This window comes from Sander lucioperca, chromosome 3 (assembly GCF_008315115.2).
Source record: "Sander lucioperca isolate FBNREF2018 chromosome 3, SLUC_FBN_1.2, whole genome shotgun sequence".
Classification (NCBI taxonomy): Eukaryota; Metazoa; Chordata; class Actinopteri; order Perciformes; family Percidae; genus Sander; species Sander lucioperca.
The window spans coordinates 15885970-15910106 of record NC_050175.1 but is presented as its reverse complement, the minus strand read 5'-3'; the positions used below and the strand labels follow the sequence as shown (position 1 = coordinate 15910106).

At 40.8% G+C, this 24137-nt stretch overlaps 1 protein-coding gene across 11 annotated transcripts in view; it reads right to left on the bottom strand.

The window, feature by feature from the left end:
- Positions 1 to 24137, bottom strand: part of esrrga (estrogen-related receptor gamma a) — a 174553-nt gene that overhangs the window by 6365 nt on the left and 144051 nt on the right. For all 11 annotated transcript variants that reach the window (XM_035999364.1, XM_035999365.1, XM_035999361.1 and 8 more), the window contains 2 exons: positions 4731 to 4837; positions 4471 to 4633 (listed from right to left, as the gene is read on the bottom strand). In XM_035999364.1, the coding sequence (XP_035855257.1) occupies positions 4471 to 4633; positions 4731 to 4837 (270 nt within the window). The remainder of the gene's footprint in view (positions 1 to 4470; positions 4634 to 4730; positions 4838 to 24137) is intronic.

Genomic DNA, 24137 nt, shown 5'->3' with positions numbered 1-24137 from the left:
AATAAGCATCAGCATGCAGTGAACTCTTGTGCTGACTGAATGCTTATGTTCTGAATTTTCCAGAAATAAAGGCAGACATGTTTTGCAGTGCAGAAAGCTATCAGATAACTCTTTCAGATGATGTTTACAAGAGTATGTTTCTCTGTCAGTACCTGTGCCCCCTCTGTCTGCTGTGTCATTGCTCAGTGGTGCAAAGGGGAAACGTGCTAAAGATTCAATCCAAAATCCAAACAGGCTCAATGCAGGGATGCTACTGAAAGCCACAAACTCAGGGTTCTTGACGGTGTAGTGAAATGTGATTTTGACATACATCAAAAAAGTGCAAAATACTTCTCTACTTTTGAATTTGAATAGAAACCAACTTCAGTGTTTACACTGCAGACCAATTAGATATTTTAAAGTATAATCATGAATATAGTAGGCCTACTTTACAATTAAACAATCTTTCAAAAATGTCAGTACACTTTTTTTAACATTGCTCTGTAATATAGATTTAAAACCTACAATTTCTAGTTGAAACTAAATCCAGGAAAGGGGCTTTAAAATCAGTGGCTGCTCCTTTCTGTGTCTTTAAAGTGTGGATCTGTGGGTGTGATGAATGGACACACAAAGAGACAAGTGGGCAGAGAAAAAAGAGATAGACTTGTAGAATGATGGAGAGATGCAGGAACACCTAAGAGTCTGTGCGTATGTGTGTGTTTGTGTGTGTGTGTGTGTGTGCGTGCATAAGCATTTGGCTGCACACATCTGTAATCTCTCTTTGAGCTGGCATGTAAGGTGTGTTTCAGCATATGTGGCAGTAGAGGCTGAGAATGTCCCTCAATAATAATGCTCCATATTGCCCCTTAGGGAGGCAAAGTCTTAATGTGAGCTGGCCTTTAGCTCCCAACCTCCGATCAATGTCTCCAATCAATGACTACATGCATGTTAAATAATAATCACAAGGCAACTATTGATAGGCCACCACACCCCAACACACACACACACATACACACACACACACACACACACACACACACACACACACACACACACACACACACACTAACACACACAAATCTGAAGAGGGGATGAGACCTATAAGTGCACGTAGACACCTTAAAACAATGATATGGTACTTCTCACAGCATACAATACTTCTTATACAAACACATGCTCAGACCTGCTGAATACTAGTACACATACGCATGCACGCACACATTCACACACACACACACACACACACACACACCCACACACACACACACACACACACACACACACACACACACACACACACACACACACACACACACACTAGAAACCCCGGCAAAGAAAGTATAAACCTACACAAATGTGCATTTAATGGTAAGTGAAACATAAAATTATATTGTGCAGATAAAATGTGTGAACACACACACACACACACACACACACACACACACACACACACACACACACACACACACACACACACACACACACACACACACACAAGTGTATGCTTAGACATACACATACACAAACACAATCAAATACAAAGTGTTGGATCTATAGAGTGTAATGCATGTATCAGTATGCAGGACCAGACCAGTCAGTGGGTTGGATTCTATAGAGATCAATAGAAAACTCAGCTTTTATCTGTTCACAAATGTTCTACTTTTTCCTTAGTTTACGTAAATAAGAGTGGGTGGTCCACTCGTCTGGATTTGTTAGCATACTTTGCTGCTTGATGATATTTTGCACAGTGGAAAGCAGTATGGGGGTATGGGGGAGGGGGACATTATATTCTTTAAGGGTAATAAGGTGGATTATAATTAACTTTTTTGTTTATACAAAAAGAACAAAATATAATTTACACACAATACAAACTTCTGTTTTGCAGATCTCTATTTTGTCAGTGTGACTCACCTTTACTTTTGCTTTGAACTTTCTTTTTTTTGATTTCGATGCAAACATTTTCAGGCCAAATGTTTAGCTGCCCCTGAGGCAGTGTCTCTTGTTAAAGGAGAAGATAATACTGTATATAAACTGTGCAGAGTTTATATTGCACAGTTAAAAACAAACTGATAATAAACACATGCTTAATGTACACATTTAATGAGTATTACTGTTGGTCGCTATTAAAAAACCACCTTGTCCAATCACCTTGTCCTCGTTAATCTTGGATTTGTAATAAGTGGTTACCTAAAGTACAGCCTATAATGACCATAAGTTAAAATGAAGTTTAATGAGTTTCACACTGTTTTTGATTAATACTGTTTTTTTAGTATTTAAGCTGGTAGACATGGCTGCTGCCTGTGCTATGACCCGCAGTACACTCACAAGTAAAACAGCAGACGTTAATGAGCACATGAGGCTGTTAAAACACACATGTTAACATGGAACCCACAATGCACACACGCACATAAATGAATGCACAGACACACATACAACACACACAGACACACATGCCTTTTGTTTCCAATGGCTAGTTTAGCTGTCTCTACATGTGGGGCACGTTTGCTAACATTTCTTAAGGCTTGGCTTCATTAATGCAGACGATTAGCATCCTGTGAATTAATTAGTGTCAGTGCCCTTCAAAATGCTAATGCTAGCATTCTGTTGTCTCTAAGAGCAGTTAGAGAGTCTAGGCAATGATGCAAAGTTCTTATTTGGGCGTCAGCTGTTTCAATATCAATCAGTTAAAAGAATGACTATTTCAAATGTGAGTTTTCTCAACAGTGAGCTAAGCCTTTAATGGATAATTACTCTCCTGATTTATCTGGATATTTTTTTGCGTTGCATGTGCCAAACTGGCAAAGGGATTTAAGGTCCAGAATGAGTTAACAACATGCAATTTCCAACTGCAGAATAAAATAAATACTCCAGTTTGACATTTCCCCTACCTTTCCAGCGCTTCATCTGCCTTCAGCTGGACAGTAACAATACTATTTAATCGTATAGTAAGTATACTGATATTGGGATATTCCTGGCAACCATTTTGATAATGTATTCATCATTTAAGCTGATTTTCAAGCAAAAACATTCTCTGGCTCCAGCTTGTCAAATTTGAAGTTTTGCTGCTTTTATCTTTTTCTTTTTTTTTTCTTTTTCTTTTACATTTTTGCTCAATAAATTGCAAATAATATTTGCTTTTGGGTTGTTGATCAGATAAAACTTGAAATTTGAAGATGTCCTGTTATGGACCAAAATATTAACTGATTAAACAAGAAATTAATTGCCAGATTAATCGATAAGGAAAATCTTCTGATTCAGTGACAGCAATAATTGAGTAATATGAGCTTCGTAATGTTGTTTTGAATTGCAATAGATTGTACAGGTGTACCTAATACATCTGTGTACATTACCTTTAACATTTAAACCACTCTTTCACTCTCTACCAGACCTGTTAACCAATCTAGGCCATTGGAAATCTCAGAGGCAACAAGGACTATGTAACACCTGTTAACCAAATAAGGCATCATAACCATAATCATGATAATCAACACTGTTATTCAGCTGGCAGAACAAGCCAGCTTTCCCAACTCAGTCAGCAACATTTATAAGCCAACACACACACACACACACACACACACACACACACACACACACACACACACACGAATAGGCCAAGCTGAGAGATTGATTGTCACATAGCCCACAGGAAAACAACATGTCAATATTTTCTGCATGTGCATGACAGTGTGTGCTGTATGTGTGTGAGCAAACATTTTTCAATGGCTCACATTTAAGTACACACCAATGTTATAGTATGCGTTTATGTATGAGTCAGAGAGATGAAATTGGAATATTTGAGAAAAACGTGAGTGTGTTTGTGTGTGAATGTGTCGGTGTATGTGCGTGTGTTGATGGTGGCAGAATCAGAACAAAAGGGCCCTCCCTCCTTATTCAAAGCTCTCCCATTGCATTCTCCCATTTAAACACATTGTATTGACAGCTCCCCCCTTGTAATTAAAGAGTACTGAAGAGCTGGCTGGCTTCCAAGACAAAGTTCAAAATACGGGTCATGGGAGGAAGAAGGCGTGTGTGTGTGTGTGAGCGTGTGTCAGTCAGCTGTCGATGCAGCTGGACACATCAGAGAGGGGGCTTTATCGACAGACTTTGGGTTCTAATGATTTTAGCTTATTTAACAGGCATCTGAAGAGACGACTATGCTAATTGTAAAAGGGATCGCCACTTTGTTTGAGGGTGGGAAGTGGGCTTCAGGTTGAAGATGTATGTTTGTACTTTTGCGTGTGTATGCATGCTTAAAATAATCATCGGCTTGTGTGACTATTAAGAGTTAGAGAAATGCGTGTGGCTTTAACAGTGAAAGTGGGAAGTGTGTGTGTATGTGTGTTTAGATGCAGAGTAATGAAATCAGTCCTTTGATGGTTCAGTTTAAATGAGTCCCATGGGACTGGAGATTCCTAGGATTAACTCTTTTTCCACCAGTCGCGTGCTCACAAACTTAAACACACAGAGATAAAAACGTGAAAAATTTCAAACCTGAGTTAGCCAAAGCGATGGCCTTGAGAGCGACAAATTCCTCCTTCTCTAGCTTCATAGTTTTGTATTTCTTGACCAGCTGAAGGATGGCATTGTTCAGGTCCAGAAGTCCAGCAAGCTTCGACTGGTCCTCGTCCATTATGTAGTCCTCGGCATATACCAACTAAAGAGAGACACAGAGATAGAGAGGTTGCAAATAAACATGCATATTTATATATTTCATCAGAGCAAGAAGCAAACATAAAGCGAAAGAGGCTAACCTTGTCTTCAAAGGACAGTGAGCGGTACACCACACGTAGGATCAAGATCTCCATCCATGCACTCTGCAGTAGACTCATCTGGTCTGCCAAAGACAGCGTAGAGAAACCTGGGACGGAAAAGAAAAGCAAGATAGAGGATTGTTCTTTTTTCCCCCCCCAAAACTGTTAGCAAAAAATTAAGCACTAGGTTTTTACTATTGTAAAAACTGTTTCTAATAAACAGTTATGCTGATAAAGTTAAACTAAGGAGGAGCCAAGGGAATGAAAAGGAGAGAGTAAAGCTTATTTTAAAGCTAGTGAGAGGGTCAAGATCAGCTCTCCTCCTTTCCCTCCCTCCGTCCAGTTGTCCAGAGTCCTCCTCCTCCTCTCTCCCCTATGCCCAGGGCTGTTCTCTGGGGAAAGGCAGGCCTTATCTCCCCCTGACACAGCCTCCATGGATCAATGTTGGCCATCGCTGCTGCAATGCTCAAAGACACACACTAATTGCTGCTATGGCCTCAAAACTCCTGCTTTCTCCAGTGTCAATCCATGTCTTTCTATTTGCCTACGTCTATATCTGTCTGTCTCTCCAATCGCAATCCATGCCTTTTTATCTGTCAGTGTCTATCTACGACTGACCATCTGTGTGTCTGATTCTGGCTTCACCTTCTTTCCATCCATCTTGATACATCTCTGTCTGCATCTCCTGTCTGTTAGGGTCTCTCTCTGTTTTACATTTTTTGTTTGCTGCATTCTGTCTGCACTTTCACTTTCGGTACTGGTTTGCTTTTTCTTTGTCATTTTCGCTTCCTTATTTAATACCTTTTGATTACATTCTTACTTAAGCGCACCAGACTCCTGCTTGTTGTCTCTCTTTCTGTCTATCTATCTCTTTAATGGAACACCTGCCCACTCACACCTTTCCTCACAGCTGTCCTTTCCTCACACACCTGTCCATTCACACCTGCCTGTCTGCCTACGTGTGTGTGTGTGTGTGTGTGTGTGTGTGTGTGTTTTGGTGTGTGTGCAAGCCTTCATAGGAAAGGCAAAGACAGTGGCCCATGTGAACACACCTGTCAGACCTCACTGCAGCCCTCCAGTGTGTGTGTGTGTGTGTGTGTGTGTGTGTGTGTGCGTGTATGAGAAAATCATCCTGCCAGGAGAAGCAGGCAGATGAGAAGGAAGATATTTCTCCAACATCTGCTGCCATGAGCCTCCTCTTGAGATGGTAGGTGTTTCAAAGTGTGTGTTGGTGTGTGTTTGTGTGCATGTGCATTAGGGGCTCTTATCTCACAGTGTGTTGATGGGTAATGGCAGGCGTCTCATTATGTCCAGGTTGCAGGCTATTGTTGTATGTAATGTGCTCTAATTCCTTCTATCTATAACTGTTAACATCTCCAACACACACACGCACACACACACACACACACACACACACACACACACACACACACACACACGTGCGACACATATATACAGTAGTTAGGCACACATACAGTATCAGATATGCATAGACATAAATGCATAAAAACACTGGAATGAATCCAAATGTGTATGATTGATACATACACACACACACACACACACACACACACACACACACACACACACACACACACACACACACACACACACACACACACACACGGCACAGTGAAGGGAGTAGTTCTGTTGCCAACTGGCAGTGTCTTCTTCTACTTAATGAAACCATCAGAAGGGATTAGAGGTGAATTTCTTAAGGGGTTCTTCATGCACACACCCACATGTAAACACACATCTCATTTAAAGAGGCAGATGTCTTTAGGGGGTCCCGAGGACTTCACCACTCATCGTGGTCAGCGGAAATAAGCGTGGGCACTGCTAAAATTAACACACACACACACACACACACACACACACACACACACACACACACACACACACACACACACACACACACACACACACACACTTATTGAATCTGTTTAAACCCCAGGGTCAAGTGAAGAGAAGAATACATGAGTGAGTGGTTAATATCATTTAATGGTGTCACTGATTGTGTGTTCTAACTTGTGTGTGTAGATGTGGGTTTTCAGTGCTCTGGCATTAGGACCAGCACGCAGGGTTCAATCAATTGGCACACATCCCTTTGGTTGAATCTGATTTGGGGCCAGTGGGGGCACACACTGCTCAAAAAGTGGGCACGCACACACACACACACACACACACACACACACACACACACACACACACACACACACACAGACACACACACACACACACACACACACACCTCATACATCAACAAACATCTCCCCAATTACACATAAAAATGCACTCATGTGCACAAACACACACACAAAGAAACAAATAATTAAAACCCATGTGATTAATTTATTGAGCTGAAAGTGCAGCTTTTCTTATTGAGGTACATCAATGATTTTTTATCAGGATGTGGTTTGTGCGTGTGTAGGTTAATGTGTGGTATGTGAATGCATTTTGTGAATATGTGTATGCTCATAGTGTGTACGTAATAAAAATACAATATACATAATTGTACTGGAGGTGCGCTGACTTGTTGTTATATCAGCATGTTTGTATGCATACATTCCCATACACGTTTCTGTGAGGCTCTGCATGTGCGTCTCTATCTGTGTGTGTGTATGTACGTGGGCCTTCCCGACCACCCTCCCCTCCCCTCTCCACCAGCCTGTCTGCGCTGTTCAGCCATCCAATGCCTCTTATCTGTCTGATTAATAGGCGGCCAGCTTCAGGACAAATTAATTAACAGATAACGCCATCTCTCCCTTCTTCCCTTCCACCCCTCCTTCTCATGAAGCGATCGATACAGCAGAAGAAAAGAAACATCAATGGGAATTTAGTGCTGATGATGGAGAGAGAGAGGTATTGATGAATAGAGAGAGAGAGAGAGAGAGAGAGAGAGAGAGAGCACGAGAAAGAGTGAGATGGAGGAGAGAAGAAAGTAAAAGGGGGAGAGGTGTTAGGAGAGATGGTGGTGGTGGGAGGGGTGGAGACCTTTCTTTCATACCTGTGATTTCACTTGACAAAAGAAGGTTCCCTATTTGGCTCTAATTACATTTCCTTTCTGTCCATTGATAAGGGATCTCATACTATGTGTGGGAGTATGTTTGTGTATGTGTGGATGTTGTACAGCCTGTGATTACTGTGCTGACGGTGGACTGAGCTTAATGTACAGTAATGTACAATGGAAACAAAGTTCAAAACAAAATAAATTATTAATATAAACTTTAAAGAAGAGAAGAATGCTATAGGACGCAACCTGCAAGTAAAGCCATGTGTTCCATGGACAGCATTATTATTGGATATATGCTTTTGTCTTTGGGATAAGCTCTACATATTCTGTGCTGTGTAAGAATGGAACAATTCCTGGGCTGGATTTACGTTTTTTACTGAGCATATCCTGCAACACCATTTAGTAGTATATACAGTAAACTTCATTTTTAGGAGACAGGGTTAGATATTCATTTTGTTTTTACTAAACACAAGTTTGTACATGATCTGGATTAAGTAAGAGGTGCATTAGGTCAAGTTAATGACTATGTATTTGGTTGGATAAGGGTGTGTGTCTGTTAAAATATTAGGACACTCTCTTGTATCTATGAAGCTACAGGGAGAGAAAGTGTGTGGTGTGTGTAGGTATGTGTGTGTGCCATACATTGGTCTGACAGAAAGAGGCTGCAGTGCAGTCATGCAGACTTAACCTCTACTGCTTGCTCTTGTGCTCTCTTTCTTTTTTCTCTTCCCTTTGCTCTATCAGACACACACATAAAAACAAACACACACACAAACACTCGTCGATTCCCCAGCCACCCTGCGGCCTGTTTGTCTGCCAAATGAGTCCTGACTGCACGTTTACACCCGAGACCGCACAACAGTCTGGCGTGCGCTCGCGCACACACACACACACACACACACACACACACACACACACACATGCACACACGCACGCACGCACGCACACACACACACACACACACACACACACACATGCACACACGCACGCACGCACGCACACACACACACACACACAGGATAGCCCTCTCTCACGCCCCAGTTGCTACAAAGACACAGACCAACACACACATATCCAGGAGGCCTATATTTGTTTTCTTGTGGTTATAGGGCAAATGGGAACCAGTGAGAACTGATTGTGAAGCTTATGAGCATCTGCGCACTTGTGTGTGTACAGTTTGTGGCATTTGTGAAGCTACTTGTATGTGCATGTGGATCTATGTGTGTTTGTACGATAAAGGCTATTCTGTGTGTGTGTGTGTGTGTGTGTGTGTGTGTGTGTTTGTATTAATGTGACAGGTGTGAAAACTGGCTGCAATGCTGATATGGTCCCAGTTATTAACACACGACTAGTCTTTGTATTCTGTCACTGCAGTGAAAAGCAGGACTTTTGTCATAAATTTGTTTTGTTTTTTAGAACCCCTTTAAAGTGAAAGTAAATCATATCATATCAGTATTACTTACAGAAAAGGCGCCTGCACAAGACTGCACACTGAACTAAATTGTCTCCCTGGCAACATTTTTTTCAGAGGCCTTCACCTGTGTGCTGCAAGTTAAAATGTATCAATTGAAGTAATGCCACAATTCAAGATTGCCACCTCATCCTTTTTCTTAAATAGCAAACACAAAAAATGTATTTCTCTTGACCATTTTAAGTTTAATCCTTAATGTCATTTATGGATGCATATGGAGAGTAATGACAAAGGTCTTTAGCTGGAATCGAATCATGGACATTGCGGGTACATTGCAGTTTTATTATTATTTTTATTTGCACTCTTTAAGCACCTGCTTGCTCTGTTACCAGTGACACTGTGCTCTGTCCTATTTGATCACGAGCCAGGACACATTTAACAGGAAACTTCTCAGTCTGTCACAACAATTTAACAGCAAAGACTCATACACTTATCAAGAGTAATCGGTTTTAAAGTTGTAAGAATAAGTTTCACACATTGTCATAGAAATGTAACACAATACAGCAGAACTAAATTCACACAAAGCATTGTTAGGGAAACTGGATGTGTAATTGAGAGGGGCATCCTGGCCTAGAGCTTCTCATTACACAAATGAGTAAAAAGCACATGTGGTGTCCAACAACGCTACAACAGTATAATAAACATGTGTAATAGACATGTAATAGACACTTAACATATGAGAATGTTTCTTCTCTGTTGTTACGCAAAATCTAACAATAGACACGGTCCTCTTAAATTTAGTATAATGATTTAGTGTGCCAAATCTTGTTAGTTAGGAGGCATTTTAAAAGAGGTATTAAGAACTGTGATGTAAACTGCTTTATGATTGCAGTCGCTCATTGTAGCGAGTGTGTGCGAGGGGAATAGTGGATTGTGCAGCATGTACACGTATTGTGTTCTGCAGGGGACAGATTTAAGTCTTCTGGCCCACTGAGACAGAGATTGCATTAGAACACGTGAAGTGTCCAACAGTTACCAGCATATCGCTGTGCTGCATGTGTTTGTGTGTGTGTGTGTGTGTGTGTGTTCTGTATGCACCCTGTGTTACGTGTTTCTAGTGCTCTCTTTCATACCACTTTCTCTACATGTTTGTGTTTAAATTTGTGTTAGTGTGCACATTGTTGCATGCTGTGCAATGTAAGTGCTCCCTTGTGATGCTTTTTCAGCGTGTGTTTGTGTGATTGTGTATGTGCACATTTCAAACTGTTTTGTACCATACGGCCAGACGCCGGCCCAAATGAACAGGGACCCCCTGTGATGGCTTTGGCCAAGCTGAAACAACACACACAAGATATACGCACACAACAAGCACGCTGACAAATGCTGTCACACACGCACACACATCCACCAGCTGACCCAATTACACAGAGATGCGCAACGAAATGGAAACAAATCTACCCAGAGAACCAGCTAATTTAGAGAGGCTTAAAGACACACTCACATACAGGGCACACACCCACATACATGTGTATAGTCAATTAGATTATAAAAACATTACGTGTCAAGTGAAGTTGCTATTATATGAAAGTGCAAATCACAAATTAAGTTTTATCTCATTGACAGAAAAATCGAGTGGCTTTGTCAAAATCCTTTCAGTGCATCAAAAGTGTCTGTGAAAAGATGAACAGAATGGAACAGATTTACTGTCCATTTCTATCCTCCTTTTTGCCTCAATCCTCCTTAAATCATTTTGCTTAAGTGAAACAAACAGATAAAACAAAACAGTTCAAGTAACACAACTTTGCTGTAACAGAAAAAAAAAACATTTAAAGTCTACTGCCACTCAAAAATGTGTTCTTACTTATTGTTCCTTCACTTGGATGTTTGACCTACGATGTGCTTGATACGAGTTTGATACTAGAAGGCTGTTTTCACATTCATCTGTTGAATTCATGTGTTCACCTAAAATTTCGTACAATCAGGATTTTTTGACATCGGAACTAGTTTAGAAGTAAAAGATATTTATGTAGCCTACTCATAAATTCTGGATTTTCATGAGGGAGGAGTAAATGTAATTTTAATAATCTTTAACGAGATTATTGAACCTCCTTGTGGAAAAAAAAAGTTATTATTCAAAACAGATCTTTTTTTACATGTCCTGAAACATGAGAGGGGGATGATGTTACTGTTATTGTCTGGTTATAATTGGGGTTAGGTTTTGGTGATAGTTTTTAGTTTACTGATATGAAATAATTGCCTATTCAACTGTACTGCGTCTGCATTGAATTGCACATATCGTAAATAAACAATGGATGATAGGTGACAAATTTTTGTTCAAATATATGAATGAATTTGGTATCTGTACACTATCAGTCACTTTTCTAATACACATGAACATGCACACACAAACATGCGTCATCACCTTCACCTCCATCCCCTCTTATTTTGTTGGCTAAAATATCTTTTTTCTATTTCTTTCCCCTCCTACCCTCCCCCTCTCCTTTTACCATATCCCCTCTTTTTTCTGTGCGGCCTCGGGGAGAGTAGAGCAGTCATAGGGTTGCAGTAGCCTCTAATCAGTGTGAACAGCAAGCTAATTACCAAACCCTCAGCCCTGGCTGACTGTTAATTGCATACATTAGACACCATCAGCAGCACTGCAAGATTAACACTTAAAATTTTCCCATTGCTGTAGTGCTCTGTGTGTGCGTGAAAGAGAGAGTCAAGGGGAAAGAGACAGAGGTGGAGAGGAGGGTCGTGTGCTGTATTCTCTACATGTGTGGTGTGTGCTGCCTCTGTGGTTGCGGGTGCTAATATTTAACACTTAATTAGAGCCAAAATGGAGACGCGGCAACACAGAGACGTGTGTCGAGTGTTATAGCTTTTGCCGTGGCGGGGTTGCTTGGGTGGGGGCAGACGAACGTCGAGGGCAACCCCGAGTCTCTGTGGAGACGACAGATGGAGTGACATTAAGAGCATTGCAGTGGAGGCATTTCAAATAATAAAATATCAATATTTACATTTTAATTACCCACTTCTAGCCCCGCAAGGGCCATGTCAAGGAGTGTGTGGGTGAGGGTGTGTGTGTGTGGGCATGTGCCACAGCTAGCTCCAATGGGGCCATGTCTTCTTGTCTCTTTATAGAGTCAAGAGTGCTGCTCTGCTTGACAATGTCTTGGTAAAATAACTAATTTCTACATACATAATTTCTGTTTTCCAACATTATTTGTTATATCTTCCTTTTTCGTTGCCTGTTTCTTTCACTCAATCCATCCCATCTTCCTGTAACTCTGTATCCTGTCTCTCCCTCCTTTGATACAATGCTGATGCAGGCAGGAATGACCACTCTTTGTGTGTGTGTGAGCATGTGTGCACAAATCTGTCAGGGGAATTAACCATGTGCACAAAAAACTGAGAAGCTTAGACACCAACCTTCTCTGCCTCTCTCTCTCTCACACACGCACACACGCACGTTGATGACAACACCAGACTTAATAAGGAGGGCCAGGAGTGACATCATCACTAGTCTGGGCTTTTACATTCCTCTATCACACAGACACAGACAGACAGACAGACAGACAGACAGACAGACACACACACACACACACACACACACACACACACACACAGACAGTTTGAAGACAAAAAAGTGAGTTGAAAAATTAAAAAAGGTATGAATCGAATGAACAGGACATAATGTGAATATTTCTATGCCTATCAGACAGCTGGACTTACTGCTTTGTTTTGATGACGTTTTGCCACTTACTCAAAAGCGTCATTAGAAACACACTAAGACACTGATTGGACCTAACTTCAAAATTCATTCCCCAGGGAAAGTCACCCCACGTCTGTAAAGACTCCACGAGACACACAAAGGATGAGTCTCTCTCAGGCCATCGGCAGCATCCAGTCAGTGGCATACAATATTGCCAAGTACTGTACGTTACCACAATTCTTGCTTTGTCATTTGGCAACAGTGTGCACCACATCTCATCAGCATCGTTTGCCAGTTCTCTATGTGGAAGAAGTGAAAAGGAGGAATACTTTTTGGGGATTACTATCTAGCCAGTGGTTAAATTACGTAAACTCAACTGGGGTTAAGATCAAGATCAAACAAAGGTTTTCAATTCAAATTATCTATCTATCTATCTATCTATCTATCTATCTATCTATCTGGTCTGTGAGGAATTCATTTTCCCAGCTTGTTCAATTAACTGGGTTGTGACAGTCTATTGATCTCTTGGTGGATTATCTTTTCAGAACAATATCCTGTCATAACATATTCTCCTGAAAAGAGTAAATCCATAGTCCAAGCATCAGCAAATGGGCAGCCCTGCAGTCTAAAAAAAGAATTAGCAGGAGACTATTTGCGATGACATTCACACTCATTTTGTCACTGTCACAAACAACATTTTGCATTAGAAAGGGCTACCAAAGTATATATATGACAGGTAAAATATATTATAGTTCAAAAGAAGTAAATTGTGAATGGGGCATGAGACATATTCTCTGTTTTTTAAATCACTATTGATGTATGAATAAAAACTTGCTGATTGTGGCTTTAAAACAAAACCCAATGGTCCCTGTCCAAGCCAGGTGTCTGTATATGAGATTATGAGGCTGTGTTGATTCTATCTTCCTAATCCCCCGTATCTTTCCATAAAGAGAGGACCACAGAAACTCCACAGGGATTAATTTACCATTCACAGATTAGAGATATGGTCTCCAATATCATCATCCAGGACAAGCTTTGAGAGGAAGGGTTCAACAATGTAGCAATGAGAAAAAAGAGAACAGAGAGAATGAGAGAGACATACACAGACTGAAAGAAAGACAGAGATGAAAACAAATGTGCACAGAGAGACAGCCTTCTCTCCTAGAGCATCGTGCCTTAATGTCCTAGCTCGAAGACACGAACATTAGACCTCATTCCACCTTCTCATCTGGGCCTGAAAAAGCCTGGGCTGAAAATCTTAATTAATTGTCCAATAGTGCTGCAGGGTCATTATGCATTGCAATAAAGAAGCGTGTAATTATGAGATTTAACAGCCATTACCAAGGCCAGGAACTCATATGTCATCATCAGCAACCAAGCCAGTGGTTTGGTAGGGCTGTGTGTGTGGCTTGATGGACGACACACACATGCACAATACACACACTCGCATATGTACATATTGTTCAAGTATAAAGTGTTTAGATGTATCAGAGATAAATGTGTCTGCTCTTGTATTGGCAAACAAACAGTTATAGGTATATACACATGCATGCAGGACACTAATAGGTGAACAGAAGCTGAAAATGCATTCAGCTGAGAACACACACAGAGAAGCACACACACACACACACACACACACACACACACACACACACACACACTTGCACACATGCACATCAGTCTGACCCAGACAATAAGGCAGCCAGCTGTGATGGCAGCCTGCAGATGAAACATCCCATCACGATTAAATAGACACAAATATACACACATTATTACTGTGTGTGTGTGTGTGTGTGTGTGTGTGGCATGCGTGTTTTGTGTGTACATGTGAACCCACAGTGAAGCAGTGGACCACAGACATGGTCCTCGCCACATAGCAGGTGGGAAGTGACACACTTGTATAAGGATGAAGTACTGTGTACAAATACATGCACACTATACATTGTACATTACTGAGACACCAACCAAAAAAGCAAGAACTACGACAAAAATACATATTCGGTTCTTTCTGTTATTTTTCTCCAGTTTACCTTAACAAAAAGAACCAACAAGCTAATGGATGGTTATAAATAATAAAAAACAAACATATTGTTATTCTATTATACCTTTTAATATTTCTGGGCCACACACAAGGGGCAGTCCCAAACTGTTGCCTATATGCAGGTGTTTTCTTGTGTACAGTATGTGCATAAGGTGTACCTGTCTTTGTGTGTTTATACCTATATAATTTATATATTTAATTTGCCGCTGTGTGTGTTGTGTGAACAGACCATAAGTCGTCCCAAGCTGGTGACAGGCACGCTCCAATCCTATTTTCCCACCTGCTTATTCCCTGATGGAAAGGATGAATCCTCCGGACTGTTATTTAAGAATGATGGGTGGAAGATGGGAGAGAGGGAGAGAGAGAGAGAGAGAGAGAGAGAGAGAGAGAGAGAGAGAGAGAGGGAGGGGGGGGGTTAAAGAAAGGGGGAAGGTGGAAGAGGGAGCAGGAGGAGCATCAGACAGAAAGGACAAGTGAGAGTAAAACAAAGGGGGAGTGAGGAATAAACTAAAAGTAGAAAAAGGAAGAAAGAGTAGAGAGAGGGGGAAGGAGGTGAGGATCAATGATGGGGGTGGGAGAGGAAGGCAATGGTAGGAGAAGAAACAGAGAGACTGAGCAGAGAAAATAAGAAAAAGAGAACATGTAAAGATAAAGGGGAGAAAAGGAAATATAGAGACCGAAACAGTGAGGAAAGTAGATAGATAAGTAGAAAGAGAAAGAGAGGATGTGGAGAGAGAGAGAAAACTATTTCATGCCTGTCTGTGAACTTTGCATGAACCGACAGAAATAATGTGACGCCATGACAAGCCTGTCCCTCCTTCCACTAGATTTGTTGCATGCATAGGTGTGTGATATGTGTGTGTCTGTGAATCCCTGTATGTGTGAACTCTTTATATTGCTTTTGATGTGTGTGTGTGTGTGTGTGTGTGTGTGTGTGAATCTGTGTGTATGTGTGTACATGTGTGCCCCAACAGATAGAATAGGATGATGATGATTTGAAATGGAGTTTGGCCTGTGCGTAATTATGATCATCTATCTTTATGCCCCGCCAGCATATCATATCATATCACATCATCTCTCTCTTTCTCAGGCACGCGCACACACACACACACACACACACACACACACACACACACACACACACACACACACACACACACACGCAAATTGAAAGTAGTAAAAGCTGACTGTTTGCTGGTGATGACTTAGATGATGATGGGCTCAGATGGTGTGCTGATTTATTTGTTACTGCTCGTCTGATGTCACATATTATAAAACTGTGCACGTCTGTGTTTGTGTGCATTTGTGCACATTCACTGTGTACTAGTTCTACTCCAGAAGTGTACATTTGTGTGTTCATGGGTGCGTCTATGATGCATGCGTATGCCTGCTTGTTTGCGTGCTTATGTATGCAGCTTCTCTCTGGTGTGTGTTTTGTGTGTGTGACAGACATTATTTGATGCAGATTAGTCAGTGTACTCAGATTGCAGGCTGTGTCTCAAAGGCTGATAGACAAATGAATTTGATTTGCTAATGTAATCAAACTAATAAGAAAAACAGCAATGGGCTGCTGAGCGCAAATCTCATGACTTCAATATTTGTTTTTTTCTCTCACTTTTACTTGAACATCTATCGAGTGCATTTCATGATTTTTCAGAGATTAGAATCAAAATTATTTAAATTACTTTTAATCAGAGGCTGTAATCTGAATCTTAGCAGAAAAAACTAAAACATATTTTCATCAGACACCACTTTTAAAATCAGTGTCATTCTTAATATTAAATAATTTGATTCACTTGTTAAAAGTGCTGATGTTAGTAAAGGTGCTGTTGGTGATGTGATCATATTTTCTTTATGCACACCACTCCACTATCTGGCTGCCACTACTCTTCAAGTAACTTTTTTATTTTTCATTTTAAATTCAGTCGGTCTGATATGGTGTGTCACACGTGGACACAGCGACAGCTGGTAACATTTGTGAAGCAAGTTGTGCGTGCATGTGTATGTGTGCATGTATGATATGTCAGGTTGCTTGACTCTAAAGGCATAAGGTGTGTGTCACTACCAAGGTGTGACCTGATAGAGGTTAATACCAGTGTGTGTGTGTGTGTGTGTGTGTGTGTGTGTGTTTAAAGCAGACACCTAAAGCTCTGTGTTTAAGTGTCATCATAGGCACATTGTCATGGAAACACTGTCAACATGGTGATGACAAAACAAACAGGGCATCGGACAGACAGGAGAGTCAACACAGACTGAACGTGCCCTCAGAGACTGAATATGTAGGTGCATATGTGTGTGTGTGTTTTCATCAAAACACACATTTTTGTACAAATAACTTCTTTCGCAAAACCAGCATCACAACATACATAACAATTCAGCGACCCTTTACAGCTTAGATTAGATATAATGTTTATCTATATATTTATTGTAATGTAGATAGGCATTGCATCCTGTAGTAATAACATCAGTATATTATAATATAACTATGCCTCTGCTCTTATCCAGACTATCCCTCAATTGTGTTATATTCATTTTAACAAAATGTGGGTTACATTTTGTTAAAATAACTCACAATGCTGTGTTTGGTGGGAAATAATAAGTTCATTTTACGAGAACGAAATGTTTTGTTGATTTTTATGCTAAAAACAATCCTCTTTGACTGATCTCACCTTATTATAACTATAAACACTAGAATGACACAAACACAGGGACAAAAAGAAAACGTGATAAGATGGAAGAAAAGCAGTGCATGTTTTCCGTCCTCTGTTTTCTCATATTGATGCTATGCGTCCAATACCCACAGGCTTTATCCAATAAAGAAAGCCCCACTTAATCCAAACATTAAGCTCAGATATCAAATATTCTTCTCATAATTTGATTTCATCAATATTTGTTTTCATCTGCAAACAGGAGTGTGTTTGTTTGTATGGGTTGCAAGAGGAAACCATGGTGGTGGTCTACTGGAAAATAAGATGTCTCTTATGCACAAATGTGGACAATGAAACACACACACACACACACACACACACACACACACACACAAGCAAAAACACATTCTTGAAGACATCAACCTCTAAATGTATTATGTAGCTCAGGGATGAGCAGAAATGGAAATCAAACACGTCCAACAGAGCTCAGAGGGAAAAAAAACAGCGACTGGAAACACAAAGATATACAAGATATGTACTGGAGAGCACAAAAGAAACAAAATTGACCAAAGCAATGAACTAAGTGATGATTTTATATCTAAATCAGATTCTACTAAAATCATGTTTATGAGATGATCTCATTAGACTTTTATTAGAAAAAAGGGCGGAGTCAGTTATATCACTTCAAAGAAAACAAAGTGTTGTCAGTTGTACTTCTTTTAATCTTTACCTGAACTAGCTGAAACGGGTTTGTTACTATAGCAACATTAAGTTGTCAAGCCAAAAAGGCCTCTTGAACTGAATTGAACATACATGTTCACTGTTAACATTTCTTTTTTGTTTGAATGATTGGAGCTTACAGTAATAGTTACAATTAGGCAACTCAAAGCGATTTTGATTTACACTACAGTTTATATGATGGGATAATTTATCAGAAAATAGATCAGATAGATCAAATATCTCTGAATTTCTCTGCAATTACTTTAGATTTAAATTAGAAAATTTTCTACCATACAACTCAACTTTTTAAATCTTGTTTTAAGCTTTCACCTTTGCATGTTATGCCTATAAAAAACTTGTGTTTATGTGTTTGCTTGGACACAGCCATATGAATGTTTTTATCTCTTTACACTGTGCTGAATGTGTGTGTCTATGTGAATGGACTGTATATTTGTGTGTTGTGTTTGTGTGTTACTGTAAGAAGGCACCCAGCATGCTGTGACTGTCAATGTGAACTAGCCTTAGCCGACAGAATGGGGGCAAACCTGCTTGTGTGTTTGTGTGTATTTCTGTGTATGTGCTTTCATGAGTGTACATGCACATGTGAACCCAGAACAGCCTTTTTATTGCACAGGGTAATGGCACTGAGAGGGACAGACAGACTGGAAGATGAAGTAGGGGAAGTAAAGAAATTAGGACAGGAGGAGGCAATATTGTTTCAGAAGTTTCATGCCAATAAAACCCATTGATTTAACAATTGGAAAACAGTGTGTGTTTGTTTGTGTGAGTGGTGGTTGATTTACCACTCTATGACCCAAAGCCCAACAACCTCTTTGCTGATTGATGACAACACCAGACTTAATAAGGAGGGCCAGGGAGTGACATCATCACTAGTCTGGGCTTTTGCATTCCTCTATCACACAGACACACACACACACACACACACACACACACACACACACACACACACACACACACACACACACACACACACAGACAGACAGACAGACAGACAGCCAGACACACACAGACAGACAGACAGACAGACAGACAGACACACACACACACACACACACACACACACACACACACACACACACACACACACAGTGCTGTTCTGCATCTCTTGGAGCTCAATGTGAAGTGTTATAATGTGTGTCATTGTTAATTTAGAGAGCTGCACTTCCAGAGTCAAGGATGTGGGTATCCATGTGTATACGCGTGCCTGTGCATGTGTGTGTGTGTGTGTGTGTGTGTGTGTGTGTGTGTGTGTGCAGAGGTTCCCCTTGGCTGCTGAGACTCAACATTTGATTTGCTAAAAGGAGCAGGACACTTCTATTAATCAATATTTGTCGACTGACTGGGTGCCTTTCTGGCTGACTGACTGGCTGTGCAGTTACTTGACTGACTGATTGGCTAACTAACTGAAGGACTGTCTGGCAATGTGAATGACCAACTGCTCAACTGGTTGACTAAATCTCTAAGTGAAAACCATTTATAACATGACCAAAAGAAAAAGAGCACAGAAGAACAACAGCAGAGGTAAAGATTTAGGGGGGCTTTGCTCATTGGGTGCCTCACTTAATACGTTGTAATTTTGCAATGTTAGACAAAAGGCATTTTTGAATGAGCTGTTGATCAGACCGTTTCAAAATCTAGAGCTAAACTTGGACTCGAGAAACGCCGATGTATCTGTATCTGTAGAGACATACAGACAGAACCGAAGAGAAAGACAGTGACGACGGCTGGCTGGGGCAATGAGAGAAGAGGGGAGGTGGGAGGCGTGGGAAGGGATAGGGGTTGAGAGATGAGGTTGACTTGATAATGAAGAGGTTAAGGATACCATGGAGAGAGAGAGTGGGAGGTCAGGTCAGAGAGAGGGAGAAAAGGAGGGAGAGCCAGAAAGAGACAGAAGTAGAGAGAGAGGGAAAGAGGGTCACACGGGAGGTTGAAAGAGGTGGGGGATATTTAGCCATCGGGTCAAAATAGTATTGTGTTAAAGGCTCTTTGGGAGTATCTAGGTTATACTAAGGTAATGTATGTGACCTCCCTGCTTTCCATTCTCTTCCAATTTTCTACACTTTTCTTCTCTCACCTTAGCCTTGTATGTTTTATTTCAAAACTCCTCTTCAGTTCTCCATTCTTCTTAATCCTAATTCACACCCATAAGTAGTAAAAGGAAGAAAGAGAAAAGATAAAAAAAGGCCAATAAATGACTAAAGCAGACTGAAAGATAGAGAGAAGCATGCAGAACATGAGGCAAGAGGACTTCCCTCATCACCTACTATCCCATCACCCAAACCCCTTCTCCCATATCTCCATAAAGGCCGATTAAATGAATAGACAGACAGCAACCCCCCCCCTCCACTTCCCTTCCCACGTTTTTTACAGCTCAATCATTCTGCGTTACTGCAGACACATAGACCGCTTATCCTGAGTGTCAAAATTGAAAAGGGAACGAAAGAAAGAGAGAGAGAGAGGGAGAAATACTGTAAGAAATGAAAGAGCAAGTAAGAGGAGATAGGGAAACAAGAGAATAGTGGAGGGGAAGTGGGGGGTGGCCCCAGGAGCAATTTCTTCCTTGAATAAAGAAAGACTGGGGGAGGGGGTTGTAAAAAAACACTAATGGCAAGGCCCCTCGTTCTGGTAAAAAAGACTGTGTTATAGGTTCAGACTCTCGTTCGTTGATTCATTCACTTGTTCGTTCCTTGCTCTTTCGTCAAGTCAAGTGCTCGCCTGTCTGTCTTTCTCTTTTGTGTCCGCGAGTCTAGATAAGAGCTGCTGGCATGACTGCCCGGTAGTCATTTAGTTATTATGTAGAGAGAGAGAGAGAGAGAGAGTGACAAAAAGAGAGAGAGAGAGTAAAAGAACAGAAAAGAGAGGATGAAAAGACTAATTCTACAGACAGATAAATGGCTCATTTTGAATGGCCTTTCTTTCTTTTAATTCACTCTCTCATTCGCTCCTGTTTAAATATTTGCCTCCTCCTCTCACCTGACCGCTCCTGGTTCCTCCTTACACACACACACACACACACACACACACACACACACACACACACAAGCTATTAAATTGAGATCTTCTCTTCACTAATCCATATTATTGGACGCCAAAGCCTTTCGTGCCCTCTGAATAATAACTCGGATAATATTTCCACATACCCACAGTTTCCTGAGAGTGACAGTATACTCCTCATATACTTATCTTCTAAATGTGTGAATATGTGTGGGGCCACTCATTGCCCACAGTTTGAATCAGCAAAAAGACTTCTACGTAATACTGTGTCTGCATGCTTTTCATCTCTCTATTTGACAAACATGTGTGGTGTGTGAGGTGCACATGTGTGATTGTGTCCCATTCCTTGTGGGACAACAAGAGACACACTGGGTCTGAAACCTCATTTTCCTCTCCTAATAACATATCAAATGTTTGCATATAGGCCATATCAGTATGGAAATTAGCGTGCACACACTCATCCACACACAGCTTTAGAATAAAAGAACCAATCAAAGAGATATGTGTGTATATGTGTGTGTGTTGTCACAAGTCTCTAAGGTTGGGCGAGTCTGTGTGTCAAACATGACTAGCAACACACACAAACACACACACACACACACACACACACACACACACACACACACACACACACACACACACACACACACGCGCGCGCGTAGCCTAGCCTTGTTATCCGGGGGCCTGTCTTGCAGGCAGCCTCTCTAACGCTGAGTGATGTTTAAATTAGTTTACAATTTAGCCTCCTCGCTATCTGCAGACGGCTCTTAACTCAGTGTGTGTATGCGATGTGTTTTTGTGTGTGTGTGAGCGTAACAAATTGTTGCCAGTACGGCAGACATCTAATGACTTCAAATTAGCTGCCTGGCGCTCGCCTTGACACGTTGTTACCACTGTTAGCAGCCTGTGTGTGCGTGTATGCGCGTACACGTGTGTGTGTGTGTGTGTGTGTGTGTGTGTGTGTGTATGCAGCGCAGCACAGCCATATCATGAGGCATAAATTGGCTTCACCTCTCCTCTCTATGCCTCTGTCTTTTTTCTCTTTGTTTCTCTGTCTCTCTCCATCAATTTGATTAAAAAAATTACTGTACCATGGCGAGCAGAGACGTGTGCATGTGAGTGTTCACATGTACACCCCGCGCAAACACACACACACACACACACACACACACACACACACACACACACACACACACACACACACGTCTGCAAAAAGGTTAACAGGTCTATTCTATTCTATTCAAGACTTAAGTCATTGTAGACTCTTTATTGTTTGCCTTGTGTCTTGTGTGTGTGTGTGTTTTTGTAGGAGTCTGATAAAGAATGTTGAGGAGGCGTACTTCTTTCTGACAAATCCTTTACACCCTGAGTGAACAGTAGATCTCTTTCTGTGTGTACATGTATATGTGTGTGTGTGTGTGTGTGTGTGTGTGTGTGTGAGAGAGAGTATTAGATCAGTGTTCAGTGGTGTAAACAATGAGGATTTCATAAGGTGTTCACATCAGACACACACACACACACACACACACACACACACACACACACACACACACATATACACACTTGGAAGATGAAGAATTCTATCTTTCTCCGTGAGCAGTGGATTGCCTTTCTCATTCATCTAATCACGCCATCTTCTCTCCTCCACCAAGCAATCGTTGCGCTTCACTCCCTTCACACACACACACACACACACACACACACACACACACACACACACACACACACACACACACACACACACACACACACACACACATCGCATAACCAAGCTAACTCAGTCCATTCACCTGTAAAAGTAGTGATCAAAAGAAAAGGCAAGCCCAATGCAAAACAATACATTAAATATACATCATATTTATATATTTGCATGTATCTGCAAGTTCCTTTTGTGTATGAATGTATTATACACAGTAGGTGAATTCCAGAGATATGGATTAAAAGAGAAACCATAAAATACTAGAACGCAGGACAGGGAGATTACAGGAAATGAGATACTATTGGAATAAGGCTATATGTTGTTTTGAAAGAGAAAAATAAATATTCAAAGGGCTATACTTGGTATATGGATCAATATATATGTCTGCTTACTGTCCATATAGCAGCATATCGATCAATACTCTAACAAGAAGCAATGTATATTCCCATCTCTCTCTCTTCATCTATTTTTTCCCTTTCTCTGTTATTTTCACATTTATTGATAAGATATATTATATATCCTGTGGAGACCCTGTTATCCAAAGCCATTTACTTTATTGTTATAGATTTACGCAGCATGACTGAGTGGTATTTATGCCTCTAATCTGGTGCCTTCCCCCTATACTCTCACAACCCCCTATACTGTTTGAGCAGTGGCAGCGCGGTAATTCTATTCTATTCTATAACCATATTTCCAGTCGACAATGAGACTAATCTTTGTGCTAATCTGTGTTAATCTGAGACACAGCTCGTCCCTCCTCTCTGCTGTCCCAGCAGGCTCCCTCACTAAAACCAAAACCAGATTATAGTTTTCATCTCATACGTCTTGCTACCTGTGTTCCTCTTCATTTTACCTTCCATAACCACATGCATTTGTCATTATCAGTCTTGTTCTTTTCCTCTCTTTTGTTTTCTTATTTACTCATTTTTGGGTTTATTTGTGTATCCTGCCATTATTTCAATTTTCTCATTTTATGGGTCATTTTAAGAGAGAAAAGGAGTTAGTTTAAACAGATTAGATTCTTCTGTTTTACTGATTGACCTGTAGAGTGACACTGTTGTGCTACAGGCTAAAACAGACATCACATTCTACTGTATATATCAACATATATTCATTGCTTTATCAATAGAATTTGAATAATTATA